The following is a 15,645-nucleotide window of genomic DNA, read 5'->3' as shown; positions in this document are numbered from 1 at the left end:
AATCTGTACATTTTATCCAGGTAGTAAAAGAATTAAAAGCTTTAGGAAAGCTGCAAGAGTTCATGGTGTCAGGTTTCAGTCCAGCAGCAGAAACTGAAAACTAAACCAGGCTGGCCAGCTCTGCTTTCTTTTCCTCCCCCCCGCCTTCTGCGGCCTTGTCCGGCCTGGAGAGGGGGGAAGGCCAAGACAGAGCCTTGTTACCTTGTCAGAAGCCGGAAATAAAAGAGGACAAGAGAGCTCTGACTTTACATCTTAAGGGGGTGTTCACAAGTTGACTTCACTTTTTAATGGTCAAAACTGCTGTCAATTCTTAGAAATGACCGATAATAGGTCAGGAGAAAAGGCTCCCATCAGCCACCAGCAGCTTCAACTTCCTTAGCTCTCAAAACTGTCTTAAAGGTAAAGCCACCCCATATGAAGCAACATTCTTCTTTCAGACTAGTTCATATTCAAAATCAAATGTTCAGACACAATTTTTTTCTCAGATCTGAAACAGAGCAACAGAGTTCAAGCAATACATACTCTGGAAATAGTTGGTCTGGGATTAATCCAATTTTACAAATAAGTTAGACAATTTGAGAACAGATACTTTATGTCTGTGGATCAGAAAGGAGAGTAAGCAAATGTAAAGGTAATAGGCTTCCCTTGTGGATAATTGGGGCTGGATATCTGGAGTTAGGGTCTGAAGGAGATTATAATGGTCTATAAGGCATATTTAAAAAGTCTCAGTTGCACTCATGTTAGCACATAAACACACACACACACATACACACACATATATATATACATATACACATTAGGAGGAAGGGACAATTCAGAAAGAAGGAAGGAGTACAAGGATGTCTCTGGTCATGTAGAGAAAAAATCAGAAAGGTGAAAGCTCAAATAGAACTTAATCTGGCCACTGCTGTGAAAGATAATGGAAAATGTTTTTATAAATACATCAACAACAGAAATGGGGCCAATGAAAATCTCCATCCTTTACTGGAAGCAGAGGCAAGCACTGGAATGAAGGACGAGGAACAGGCTGAGGTACTTAATGCCTTCTTTGCCTCAGTCCTCAACAGCAAGGACTGTTTATCCTCTGGGAGCCAGCCCCTGAGCTGGCAGACAGGGACTGAGAGCAGAACAGACCCTGTGCAATCCAGGACAAGGGAGGCTGAGCCACAAGCCCATGGGACCATGTGGGATTCATCCTGGGGTGCTGAGGGAGCTGGAGAAGGAGCTTGTCAAGCTGCTCTGCATCACTGATCATCAGTCCTATCTAACTAGGAATGTCCCAGATGATTTGGAGGTTGGCTAATGTGATGTCCGTCCATAAGAAAGGGAGGAAAATGGATGCAGGGAAGTACAGGCCTGTGAGCCAGACCTCGGTGCCAGGGAAGATCATGGAGAAGATCATCTTGAATGTGATCGCACAACACATACAGGACAGTGCAGGGGACCAGGTACAGCCTACAGGGGTTCAGGAATGGCACATCCTGCCTGACCATCCTGATCTCCTTTTATGAGCAGGTGACCAGCCTAGTGAATGCAGGAAAGACTGTGGGTGTGTCTACCTGGGCTTCAGCAAAGTCTTTAGCACTGTCTCCTACAGCACTCTTCTGGAAAAGCTGGCAGCTCATGGCTTGGACAGGTAGGTATATTCTTGGCTGGGTTAAAAACTGTTTGGATGACTGGGCCCAGAGAATGGTGGTGAATGTGCTGGTGTATGGTGGTGCTGGATGTGGCTGGCCTCTGGTCACTGGTGGTGCCCCCCAGGAGCAGTGTTGGCCCCAATTCTGCTTAATATCTTTATTTGTGATCTGGATGAGGGGATCTACTGCACCCTCCATAAAATGGATGAGACTAAGTTAGGTTACTGAGTGTTGATCTGCTGGAGGGTAGTGAGCTCTGCAGAGGGATCTGGAGAGGCTGGATTGATAGGCCAAGGCCACTTCTTTGAATTTCAACAAGCCCAGGTGCCAGGTCCTGCCCTTGGGTCCCAACAACCCCTGCAGGCTGGGGGAAAAGTGTCTGGGGAGCTCCCTGGTGGAAAAGAACCTGGAGGTGCTGGTCAACAGGGCTGGACGTGAGCCACATGGGCCAGCTGTGCCCAGGTGGCCAAGAGGACCAGTGATACCTGGGAAGAGCAATAGTGTGGCAGCAGGAGCAGGGCAGTGACCGTCCCTCTGTGCTGGCACTGCTGGGGCTGCACCACGAATCCTCTGTCCAGTTCTGGGCCCCTCACTGCAAGAGAGATATTGAAGTGCCAGAGAATAGAACAGAACTGGGGAAGGAGAATAAGTCCTTTGAGAAGCAGGAGAGGAATCTGGGTGCATTTAGCCTGGAGACAAAGGGGCTCAGATTGCTCTCTAAAACTGTCTGAATGGAGGTTGTAGTGGTGAGGGTCATCCTCTTCTCCCAGGTAACAAGGGACAGGATGAAAACAAATGGCCTCAAACTGCAGCTGGGAAGGTTCCAGCTGGACACTGGGAGGAATTTCCTCACAGAAGGGTGATTAGACATTGGAATGGGCTGTCCAGAGATATGGTGGAAGCACCATCACTGGAGGTGTAGTCAAGAAATGACAGTGTGGAACTCAGTGCTCCTGTCTCTTTGACAAGGTGGCAATTGGTCAAAAACTGGATTTGATGATCCTGGAGGTCTTTTCAACCCAGGTGATTCTGTGATATATGTATCTAGGCATGTATATTTTATGGACACATATATACAGACACCAGTATATGTACCCTAGAAGATTATGTTTTAATATGGTACACATTTAAAACACTATATATTCCTAACTGTACAGGGAATATAGTTGGCTGGGTTTTCCATTTTCTGTTGCAGTGAATTGATGGCATTAAGTGGATATCAAGAGACTCATGCAAATGTTTGGTCTTGTCTCTTGAAGAAACACTGCTTTTGGTTGAGCCTTTCCAACTGATTAGGAAGACAAGCCTCAGGGTGGAAGGAAATTCCACCCTTTATTGTGGATATTTAATATCCTTTATTGACTTCAGGAGAAAATTATGTATGCTTGTACCTATAAAGTTAAACCTATTTATTGCCATGTGGTCTTATGTGATTTATATTTTAAGTTTCCTGCTTCCATATGCCTTTTTCTCTATAAACTTAAAATATATATATATATGTATGTGTGTGTGTGTGTGTGTGTGTGTATGTGTGTATATCTATATTTATATAGCTATATCTATCTGTGTCTAATTTATCCAACTCCATCGGTGCAGTAGCTGTCAGTACCCATAGTGGACAGATATCTATGAGTGATAAAGTTTAGCAGACAAAAAAGCAAGAGCTTGACATAATACACCAATTTGTATGACATGCTAAGGCAATATCCTTTTTTCTTCAGGTTAGAAATGTGTGGTATATATTCACATTCATATGTTTATTTATTATATTTATTCACATTTAGCTTTTTTTTCCTCACATTGCATTAATGTGTAATATTCTGATTTTTTCAATTTTTTTTAAAAAGAGAAAGAATTGTTTCACATGCAACCCTACATGAAAACAGTTAACTGCATGTCACTGTACATCAGTACACGGTAAAAAGGACTGTTTTTGTCAACTAGTTCAGACATTCTTTTCAGTTATTTATTCACATACACGAACATACACATACACACCACACAGGCCACATCTCGGTAATTAAAGGGAAACAGTAATTTCCTAACTAACACTTAATTACCACTCCACCTGCAGTACTACCTGTTATTTTTCCTGACTTTCTCATCCACGTAATCATATCATCCATATGCAGTTCACACTCTTTACGTTTTTACTGAGAGACAAAAAGAGTTCAGTCAAAATCACTTGGAATAAAGAAATAAGGCAGTAAAACTGAGTTTTCCACTGTTTGTTTTCAGCTTTCCCTCATGTGAGGGGAATCTGGCTCTCATTTCGTGATTCACTACAATCCAAAAGAAATGGCTTTTGAGTAGAAATGCATAGTGTCTAAAGAAGAACGAAGAAGTTCACTGCTCTTAAATTCTCTACAAAATAAAGGAGAACTAAAACATTTATTTTCTGCATTAAGTTACTAATAGATTTTTGCTCTAGAATCTTTGAAATCAGAGACCTGTCAATGAAAGTGGAAATTTAACTGAAAAATAAATTTGTTAGATGTTTTAATCTTTGCAAAGAAACAAACAAAAATGGTTGTGTCAGGACAATTTTTAGGAAAGGAAAAAAAATCCCTTTCTACCATTGTAAAAGCCTGTCCTATGTACATAAAGTTATTTAAAATCTGCAGTGCATTGTATTGTATTATATTGTGTAGTGAAGGCATTGTGTAAAAATCACTTAATATAGAATAATATTTTTTTCTGTCACCCTTTAGATTGAATTGCTGTGATATTCCTGAGTAAGTCAGAACTTTGATTAAGATTTTAAGACTTGACAGAATGTATTATATTACTTTCTTTCTTACCTAATTTATAGGTACTTAGAAACAGTCATTTCTGGTCCTTACATTTTTCAGAATTGCAGAGATCATCTAACAAAAAGAGAAAAATATAAAGTTCAGCTCTTTTTTGTGCTGTTCAGGGAAGCTCAACCTACTGTACACATTACATATATACTACAGAACAAGTGTTTCTGAATAATAATATTTTAAGCAAGCCTGGGGGAGCTCTGTGCTTGGGGTGCACGTAAATATGTAAAGGCAAGATGGGGAGTAGGACAAGAAACTTGTACTGGGGATCTCTGAAAGTGTTCCTCCTCTGCATTTTAGGAAATTTTTGGTTTTAGATGTATATGGTATAGTGCTATCATCATGGGTGTCACAGCTATTCATTCAGGGGGAGAGAGACTCTAAGATATAGAGTAATGGACTAAAGGAAAGTTGTCTGTATGCACTAAGATATGAAGAGGGCAGAAGACAAGAAATTGTAGTGCTTTCTCCAGTGCTTGCAGTTCAGATGTTGGAATAAATCATGAACATTTTATGAATTAAAATGTGTCATCCTGTGCTTATTATTCTGAAGCTGTGGTCTCTGTAGCCTCTCAGAGAGGCAAATCTGAGATCTGTAGAAGAGAGGATTTATTTTAGCAAGGATTCTGTAATCAGTATGTTCTTACTTGACAAACTGGCTTATTTCCAGATGAAATAAATGCCCTTTGGTTGAGGTGGTCTTCATTTATTTATGTCTTTTAAGGGAAAGATCAACCACATGTAGAGAGGAATGTAAAAGCAAAGGTGGAAATTAACACAGCATCTGTATAAGTACAATCTGAGGGCTCTTTTACAGAAGCTTCTTTGAGAAATCAGGAAGGCAGCATCTCTGTCTGATTTTCTTGAGGTACATCATCTGACCAGAAGATCTCTCAAGACTAGAATTAAGGTTCAGTACAGATTTCTAAGCTGAATGTTTTTACAATTGACAGCTGCAACTCTGGTTTGTGACTGAGGCTTATGACAAATTTTTGTCAAACCAAACTTGCTGTCTAATCAAGTCACTGAAAAAGGGTTTTCTTAAGGAAAAAGTCTCAAACAAAAAAAACCAAAAGACCTGTCCCTCCAACCAACAATACATCAGCTAAACCCAAGCTCTGAATAAATAAAAAATAACTAATAACTTGTTTTTATACAAATGTAAAAAATCCATCCCATTTCTCTTGTTAATCTTCCCCCTTCATTTTACACAGTCTTCAAATACTACTGTTAAATTCCAACAAGATATTCCATTACACTTTGCATATATTTAACAAGCAGATGTTTCAAACTCCACATGGGCATGTGTTCAGTAGATACAGTTGAGAAGAGCTGGAATCATTTCCATAAGTAACAAGAAATAGCATTAATAAGAAGATTATTTTGTGTTGCATCTCATTGCAACAGCAGGGTCTTGTCCAGGGAAGTTACAGCCACTGGTGACTGACATGGAAATTAACGAGACACTTTGTTAAACTCAGGAACCCATTTATTGGGGCGTCACCAACACAGGAACCAACTCAGCTTGATCCAGAGATGGAGAACCTGAACAGAGGCAGGGTCGTGGGTTTTGGTCACAGCAAGGGAGAAGCCCCAGGGGCACAAACCAATAGGGGTACAGTAGGAGGGCTTAATGCAGAATACAACAAATTGCAACACAAGAAAGGCAGAACACCTCGGGCTGACACCCCATGAGGGATTTTGGGGATGGAGCAATTTTTCCTGGGCTTATAGGGCACATCCCGCAAGGCAGAGAGGTGTAATCCTCTTCCCAGGACTTAAAGCTGTGCCTCTCACTTTAACAGTGCTTATTTAAAATCAAATCCTTGCTTCTTTGGCTGGGGGTTCTCCACAATTTTATTTTGCAGTCCTATGATACCAAAGTCACTTTCTTTTACAATTTGTTGGAGACAATTCTGATTTCAAATTTTTGTTAGAATTGCAACTATTACATGATGTTCTTACTTGTGAGGGCTTCTAAGTAGCACTCTCACAAATATCAGCCAGATATTATCAGGCAGAAATTTAGATTTTTGTCTGCAAAATACATAACACTCATATAGGTTTCAACTCTTTGTAAAGTGCTAAAAGAATAGTGCTACAAGAAGAAATAGCAGGATAATAATTGTAGGTTTCTGGGTTGAGAAGTAAACACAGTAGATACAGGACTTGAATGTAAAAATATAAGAAACTGCAAAGTCAAAAGAACATAGGTTTTGAATGTTAAAATGTAAGAAAATACTTATCAAAGTAATTCCATGATATGGCTTTCAGGAATTTGTGGGAAAGATCATAATACCTCAAGATGAAAGCCCTAATTGCCAGAAATAATAAAACCATAAGTCTGTTATTGAGAAGTCCAGGAAAATTATTCATTTCACCATTATAACTAATTTCAGTTATTTTTTGGGGGCCATTATTATGTTACAGCTGCAATACCACAGTGAGAACACGCATTAGCATTTCCATGTTTTCTGGATGAGGACCACAGGAGTTAGAGCTGTAAGGTGTTTATATCCAGGGAGTTGGTACCATAGTTCATAGCACACCAACAGCTATCCCCTGCATTCTTTACTTCACAGGTAAAATCTGTCTTCTCATCTCCACACCTATGGGGTCTTCAGGAATTGAAGTTTACGGTTTTTTTGTTGTTTGTTTTGTTTTGTTTTGTTTTTCTTTTCTTTCTCTTTTTTAAATACCAAAATTGCACCCAAGTCACAGAGTAGGCACCAGAGTTAGGTTTTAGGTCAGGCGTTGTGTGATTTGCCAAATCTGCATGTGACTTCATTGGCCCACGTAAAGTCTCCTGAAATTCAGATATTCACCTGTTCTGATTCAGGCTCACATAGCTTACAATTGTCCCCTTTCAGCGTCTCCTCCATTTACTCTTAAATTGCATAAAGCATTAGGGAACACAGGGTCGAATATGAAAGGTACACTGTGGCTCTTTGTGCACTGAATTCTTAGGTTGAGGTGACCTGTTGGGGAGGGAAGTCACTGCACATTCCTTCTGCTCTCAGCCTGCTCAGTAACTTGTCCTTTATTTTCACAGCACAACTCATAGTTCCTGGCAGAGAAGACAAGTTAATATGCTGCCATTAATGTAGCTGAGACATACTCTGTTGGGGATTGGAGAGATGTAGGAACAAAAGCAGTCCTGTAAATTATAGTGTTATTTGTGGACACATAGTGCTAACACAAAAATCTCAGCTCACCAGTTTCTAATCTTAGAAGCAAGCCCTCTAAATTAGTTACAAAGGCTTGCTCTCACGTCTGCCTAACTTTCTTAACCATCTCACCATTTCTATGTGCTTCTCTGTATCATCTTCCAGTTACATAAAATACTTCTCATTTTCAGTCCCTGAAAATCTTCTACAAGGGATTCCTTTCCTATTTTTCATTGACCCTCCACTGTTTTTTAGTTATTCAGATTATAAAGTATATAACCCGTAAATCTGAAGCAGTTTTGGGGTCCATGTGTATGAGTCCTGTAAGCGTAGAATTGCAGGTTCTGGATACTATCAAACAACATAGAAATTGCTTCAGGACTCCTTGTTGTCAAAGTTTGGGGCTGATCTAACAGAAGCATGGACTGGAATCCAGACATTGCAAGTCTCCCAGTACAGGGCTCATTTGAGCAGCAGACTGAGAGATTCAGGATGCTCCAGAAGAGGAAATGTGCATGACTCAAGTTGCACCTGACATTGTCATGCTTTTATCCCTCCTGAAATATTTTAATAAAACAACCTCATTTGAGCACCAGCACTACAACTAAGCCTTCCCTACCTGTCATCTGTGTAACTGATATAACTCCATTGTAAATGGAGAGGTGCAGTATGTAGCCCCACACAGGTTACTATGAAGAAAATTATCTCCAGCCCAGACAAAACTGCTCCATTGATCACATGGAATTATTTGATATCTGTGATTGAGATTATAATATTAATGGTAGCCTTGATGAACCAAACCTTCATTGGGTAACACTGAACTCATACAAGTTGAATTGAGAAGAGGATGGGTCCACCAGATTATTATTCATGTAAAATTTCTTAACTTGCAGCAAGCATGGCACTTGGCTAATGGTATAAGCAGATATAATGTATTCCAGATCTTTATCATGCAGCTGAGGGCGCCTGAGAATTCTGAGTGATTTAAAGATAAAATATTGTACATCATGACAGGAAATGTCCTATCACCTAGTAGCTCTCTGTTTCTAATTTTTATGTAGCAATTTGTTTATTCAGAGGGATAGTGTGAATGTGAAGGCAAGATCTTCAACACTGGATGCATCACCCAGGATAAAAGCTGGATTAATACATTTTTCACTGAGAAGAGAGAAAATTTTTGGATTTGTAACAGTTATAGGTGAAAAGCAAGAATATGCAAGAAGATGGCAAGTACAAATTTATAAATAGAACAATAAATGCATCTATTTTGACAAAAACAAAAGAAGTGCTTACCTTTGATTTACACATTGTACTTGCATCTTAAAAGTGTCCTCCTCCACCCAGCTTTGGGAACAGTAACAATGTCAGTAACACACTATAAATAGTGAATAGCTGAAGTGAGCAATTAATGAATACCTCATAGGCTTGAATTTGTTTGCATAAACTGCTCAACAATTATCTAGCATATTTGCAGAAATCCATGTGTTAATGTGTTAATGTGTTAATGAGACGGGGAGAGAAATAACAATGAAATTAGTCATATAGCTAGACCACAGCCTATAATGAGGCTTATTTTAATTAACATATAACTTGTTTTGTACTCTAACATAAGATATGTCGTTGCAAATGACCAGTGTTGTGCAAGCTGTAAGTGGCTCTGAACCCATCCATCTGAACCATAACTGTGGTGATTCCTCCAAATTAATGTGAGTGAGTAACATAACTATTCACAGTGGATTGTGTGTCTTTGGGGAATGTTACCTACATCTGGTCACCTTTACTACTGAAACCATGTATTTTAAAATGCAGGGCCTGTTAATCTGATATGTCAGGATGTGATTTTCTGTGCTGAGGTTTATACAGTCACACAAATTTTCTGTATCCATTTGATGGTTTCCCTGAAAATGTACTGTGCTTTTCTTCAGAAAGAGTAGTGTTGCTTCTTTGATGGAACAATTTACTCTTAACAGAGTAACAGTCCTATCCTATGCAGATAGATAAGTCTCTTTCAGCTGCTATAAATCCAGGTACTTGCAGCCAACAGCTACCAGACTTTTAATCACTTGACAGGACAAATGCAGGCATTTTGATGTAACCAGCAGTATTTCCATGCAGGTGTGTTCAATCTGAGGAATATGCATTACTAGAAGGACTACAGTTGCAAACTGGAAGTATGGACGTGTGTGCAGAAAAGTAATGAATGGTCTTTTTTTTTTATTATTTAAGAATACAAAATTACTTATGTAGGGTAAAAATAAAAATGCTCAGTAACCCACTGTTGTTTAACCCCAGCTGTTTACTAAGCCCCATGGAGCTGCTCACTCTCATCCCCAGAAGGATGGGGAGAAAATCAGAAGAGTTAAAGTGAGAGGACTCATGGGTTGAGATACAGTTTAATAGGCAAAGCAAAATTTGTGCACATAAGCAAAGCAAAGTAAGGAATTTACTCACTGTGTTGCTTGGTCAGCTATCTCCAGGAACACAAGACTCCATCACATAGAATAGTGACTTGTGAAGACTCTGAATTACCCTCCCACCCCCTTCCCTCTTGTCCCCCAGCTTTATGTCCTGAGAATGATGGGACATGGTCTAGAGTGTCCCTTTGGTCTTCTGGAGTCACCTGCCTTGGTTGTGTCCCCTCCCAGTTCCTTGTGCCCCCCCAGCCTGCTTCCTGGTGTGTTGGAATGAGAAGCAGAAAAGCCTTGGCTCAGTGCAAGCCCTGCTCAGCAATAATAAAAACATCCCTGAATTATGCACACTGTTTCTAGCACCAATCAAAGCCCAACCCTATGCTAGCCACTTGGAGGAAAATAAACTCTATCCAAGCCAAACCAGCACACCTGCACAGTGAGAAATGTGGGCTGAGTTTAGGGAAGATACTTACAGGGCTGTGCAGTGGCTGTTGTGCTTTATTGAGTTGTTTATTGTGCTCTTCAGGGAGCCCAGGTTAAGGCTGATTGCAGACACATCCAGAATAGCCTGGCCAGCTTAAAATATGAAAATATTATTTCAAACAATTTTTTTTTTAAGATAATATTAGTCCATTAGGAGATCAAATGTTCCCACACGAGAGAGAACTGCAATCCATGCTGAGGTCAAGCAATGTCCCACCAAGAACAGCCACTAGAACACAGGAGGAATTCTTTACTTGAGAAACTGCTATTTTCATTCAAAAAGGTCATTCAATTAATCAAATCATCTGAAGCAACTATTAAATAAATGTCCTAGTTGGAACAATGATGTGTCCTTTCATTCAGAAGAGTCAACTTCTTGAACTTCAGCTTTTACCTACTGTCCATTGCCATGATTACTGAATTACATCAGAGTAATTTAGAGAATGAGCTGTATCATATAAGTCTCTATTTTTATTTGTCCTGGGGTTTTTCTATCATACCACTTCTTGTAACTTCCATGCTTCATTATCACTTATGCTGAAGACTGACATCTGTATCTTGCCTTGATACATAGATGAAATCAGATTATTTCAATACTATCCATCTTAATAAAGATGTAAAAACACCTTCAGAAGTCTTCTTTAATGTTTTATCCTTGAAGTCTTAACTGAAGATATTCTGTGTATAAAACAGGCAGAAACTGGAACTCCTGTCATTCAGGACATTCTGGAATTGAAAAGCAAGACCTTAAACTGCATAGAAAAGATCTTCTTTGAACCTTCTTCTTGTGAAGATTTATTTAAACTCAGTCATTAAATTCAAGCCCATTTCTTTTTTCTTCAAACCTCTCAAGAGAGCCTGGGTAACTCACCACTCCTGTGTTTAGTTGTGACAAGTGGGAACAGACCTTTTAGACAATCAGGGAGCTGACAGCTCTGCTTGTGTGTAGTCTATGTCTGTACAGGTTTTAATATTTCAGCTTAACTGTGAGAAGGAAAAACAATGGCAAAATTATAAATGGTAGTTAGCAATTGATGCCATAAAATACAGGAAGGTTTAGTCTTCAGAGCAGTTATTGTGTGAGCAAATAAAACTTTGTTTCTTGGAAGCACTTTTAATAGTGTAGTGTCAAGCTAATAATGCTTTGCACCGTGATCCCTGTAAGTGCAGAGAAGCACAGTCAGAGCCTGACCTGATTCAATAAAGAATTCATTGCTCTTATTAGAGTTGTTCATGTGAGTCAGGAAGTGGCATATGGACTAAGGAGCTGTGCAGAGCTGGTGTGAACAGGTTCCCTGAGGTGGGCAGTTCTGTGAAGCTCCTCAAGAGATGTTATGGGTGTTTTCTTCACACCCACTGCTTGGGCACAGTGGTCACACGACCTGCACAGTGGTCACACCTGGGCAGATGTGCCCCTTTGCCTCCACAGTGCCCAGGGGAAGGAGAACAGCAGAGACTGAACTTGCAGGATGAGGAATGTGCTCTTCTTCTTGCTCTCTACTAAGTTTGAGGGCACAGAGAACATCCACTGACCACCTGTTTTTAGGGCAGTACTATATTGTAAAGCAGTAGCTGGATTAATCTGTGTAAAGTGGTGGTTCATTTTATCTTGTTTCATTTAATTCACACAGAAACAACACTTTTACATCCCAGTGGTTTTTAGCATTACTCCAACTCACCATCTTGGGGCATGGAAACATGGAAGAATCTCAGCTTTTGTTAACAAATTTTTCCATTAGTTTCTCTTGTCAAAATAATCTGAAATTAAAAAATAAGAAATACACTGAATATAAATCTATTGCTCCTTTTCTGCATGATCAGTATGAAATTTCAAAGACAGGGTAATTGCAGAAACATGTCTATAAAAGAGATAACTACCTAATTCTACTGCAATGAAATAACTGGAGAGACAAATACTAGAAATAATCCAGGAATTATCACCATCAGATGTTCATGGTTTTCAGATCAGTTCTACTGATCCCATCATCCTTGACTGTGATATACTCATACATATTTCACTGATGCTCCTGTGAGTAATGCTGATTTAAGGAAAGCTCAGATAGTTTTCAAGCACTGTAATGCGTATTTAAATTGCATCCAAAGAGGAGGAGACAAAATAAAGAGTTTCACAGCCTCATTTTGATCAGTTATTACATACACATATATCAGACTACTGTATTTGATCTAGCCAAACATACTTAATTTGCCCAAATATTTGTGGCAATGGCATATTTTGATTAAATTATCCGAGTTTTAAAAATCGTTACTATAGCAACATACATTTTAGAGTGAGATTCCTGACTCTCATCCTAGCAAATAATTTCTGTCAGGAAATTATTTGATAGGATGATGATAGGAAAATTCAGTATAAGTAGTTGAATTGCTGATACTCCTGCCCAAACTAAAAATAAGCCAGGTTTGGCCCTGATATAAGTAGGTACCTATTTTTTGTAGGAGCTAAAACAAGGTAAGTGTTGATGCAATTGTATTTGTACTTAGTGTAGGAGAAGGTAAGAAAATAAATGTGATAAAATAGGCTGTCTGTAATGAAATGTCATGACTAAATATGTCCCTGTTTTTACTCTGGAACAATTCATATCACCCATACATGCCCATTTCTATAGTAAAATCTACCCCAATAGACATTACATATAAATATGTAACACTCCTAAGCATTTCTTTGCAGCATGTTTGCCATTGCATCTTATCATCTTGTATTTTGAGGTACCTTTTTCTCATACCTCATCATCTGAGAAATTGTGAAAGTTGTGTGCCAGGTCACAAACTTGATCACAGAAGAACTCACCTACAGTTTGGGAGTAAATGTCTCTGAAACCAAGAATCTAAAACTGAGTCTTAGTCCATGTTTTCACCTAATTTGTTGCTACCTGCAAGGTGAGAGGAGGCCTCTGTAGTTTCTCACTTGTAACTACTCAATGCCCAAAGAAGTCATCTTTAGATTTTGGGTAGCCAGGTGAACTTGGTGCCCAAACATTTTCAGAACTGCAGGACACAAACTGTGAGTTGTTCAGTCTATAGCAGTGCTTTTGGATAAGGTAAATTTTTCAGTCTAAACTGCTCTCTTGGGGATATCACTGTCCATGCACAATTGTACATTAGTTTTCTGATCCTGACTGAGGTGCAAAGCGTGTGAAAACAGTCATGTGTATTACTGTGTGAGTCATCAAAAGTTCTTTGCTGCCCAGCAGTGACTTTTGGAGGCCTTTGCTGCATGTTTGCACTCATTAAAGAAACCCAAAGTGATGCCAAGGAGATGTTAAAGCTGAGCAAGACCATAGGCTGGTGCTAGCAGCATTTTAGGAAAAATTCATGGGAGCCTATCTTCAAACCTGATGCTCAGGGTTTATGTGGCAGGAAAAAGCATTTGTTACATTTTGAGTAGAAAGTAAAAACATCTATAAAGCATACATTGGTCATAAGTTTAAAGAGTGCTGGGTTTGATCCCAGAGCAAGTGTTTATCCATGGAGATTTTGTTATTTGCCATATTATTTACCTTCAATTAGATGTTCAGGTGATGGAATGTTTCATTCCTCTTCAATGTTTGATTTCTGCTCCTTCTTGCATGCACTAAATTTGTCCAAAGTTGGTTTTTCTTGCTTCATTTTTCTTCCTGGCAGAGGCACTAGAAGAGATTGAATGTCAGTAAGTTTTAAGAAAGCCCCGAGGGCTTTAGTTCTCTACTCATTTACACTGCAGTCAGAGCACATTGGCATTACTAAGCTGGAATCGTCCCTGATTCACACAAGGGGAGAATCAAATTCTGCCTATCCAGTAGTTCTGAATGTAATGGATACTTGGATTGTGTTGATGCTGGGGAAAAAAAAAATACTGAGAGAAATAGCTCTCTTTCAGGTGATAAAACCCCATGTGTCTTCTTCACTAAAAATTTGAAGGTAATTTCATGTCTCCTTTAAAGGTTTATATATTAGGACTGCCAGTCATTCCCCATCTGATGTGAAAAACCAAGACAAAAACTTGCCTAGATAGAAAGCCTCCACTAAAAAAAAGCAGCACAAGTCCCTCTCAAATGTTCTGCTTGACATCATGTATGTCATCAATTTTGCACCACACAGGGACTTGCTGACTCTCATTCGTTTAAGATGCCCCTGAGTCATCAGTATAGGACTTCTCCATGGTTTGGGAGAATGTTTGCAAACCAGATAGTTTCCTCATAAGTGTATTAATTAATTAATTACCATAGAAACATGAAAATATTCATAATTTGCTTACAAATATTTTCCATTCTTGCCTGCTTAAGCATTCTAGTTCCAGAAGAGCTGCAGTTTTCTTTCCTGAGTGAAATACTCCCTAGCTCTGCATTTCTTGTGAGAAATGACTGATGTCCCCCCAGAACATAAGTTGCACCTGGATTTTTGAAGACTACAGTTTGAAAAGGGGAGGGGTAATCTTCTCAGAGGTTTAACCAATAATTTGAATTAATAGATCATTCTGTCAGAGATAATTGAGGCAAATTGATGTTAAACTCTGTGGCTGGAGGTATTTGACGTTTGCAGCACGTTTTTGTTCTAAGCAGTAAGTTACACTGCTTTGATGAGCACATGCTGCCTGCAGAAACCTTTTCCATCACAGCTGCTGGACAGTCTATCAAAAGAAAGCTATCCTAGCATAAACTTAACAAACATAAGTAGCAACAGACCAGGTCAGAACTTGAGTAAATATAGGAATTTTCCCAGCTTTTTCAGATACCTGTCCTGTATTGTGCTTCTTGTGTGACTCACATGTGTCTTCGTAATCATTTCACTGGATGGACATTTCTCTGTTATAGCATCTGCCTTGTTTTAATGGAAAATTTCTCTTTACAGTATGTTTGACTTGTGTGTCACATTACCTTGCTCTTCTGGGAGATATAGAAGTGCTATTCATACACAGCGTCCTGTGATTCATCCAGAAGTTTCTATGCTGAACATGGAAATAATTTTTTCCCTTTTTCCCTCACCACTTTTAACCAGGTAGACAAGAAAATTATTCGCACTGAAATTGGAGTTCTTCTTCGCCTTTCACATCCCAACATTGTAAGTAGAGCCATGTTCTTTCACTCCGTATTTGTTTCCTTGTTTTTTAATACTCTTTCTGTTTGAGAGAGAAGACTGTTCTGGTTCA

General features: G+C 39.2%; 1 protein-coding gene across 1 annotated transcript in view; it reads left to right on the top strand.

The window, feature by feature from the left end:
- The window catches only part of CAMK4 (calcium/calmodulin dependent protein kinase IV), a 148,621-nt gene that overhangs the window by 68,398 nt on the left and 64,578 nt on the right, over positions 1 to 15,645 (top strand). The window contains exon 3 of the mRNA XM_005529992.3: positions 15,495 to 15,557. Within this exon, the coding sequence (XP_005530049.2) occupies positions 15,495 to 15,557 (63 nt within the window). The remainder of the gene's footprint in view (positions 1 to 15,494; positions 15,558 to 15,645) is intronic.

The sequence above is a fragment of the Pseudopodoces humilis genome, chromosome 4 (assembly GCF_049639895.1).
Source record: "Pseudopodoces humilis isolate 2021_Gansu_Grassland_sample_001 chromosome 4, ASM4963989v1, whole genome shotgun sequence".
In the NCBI taxonomy this organism is placed as follows: domain Eukaryota; kingdom Metazoa; phylum Chordata; class Aves; order Passeriformes; family Paridae; genus Pseudopodoces; species Pseudopodoces humilis.
This window is presented reverse-complemented; position numbering and strand designations above follow the sequence as displayed.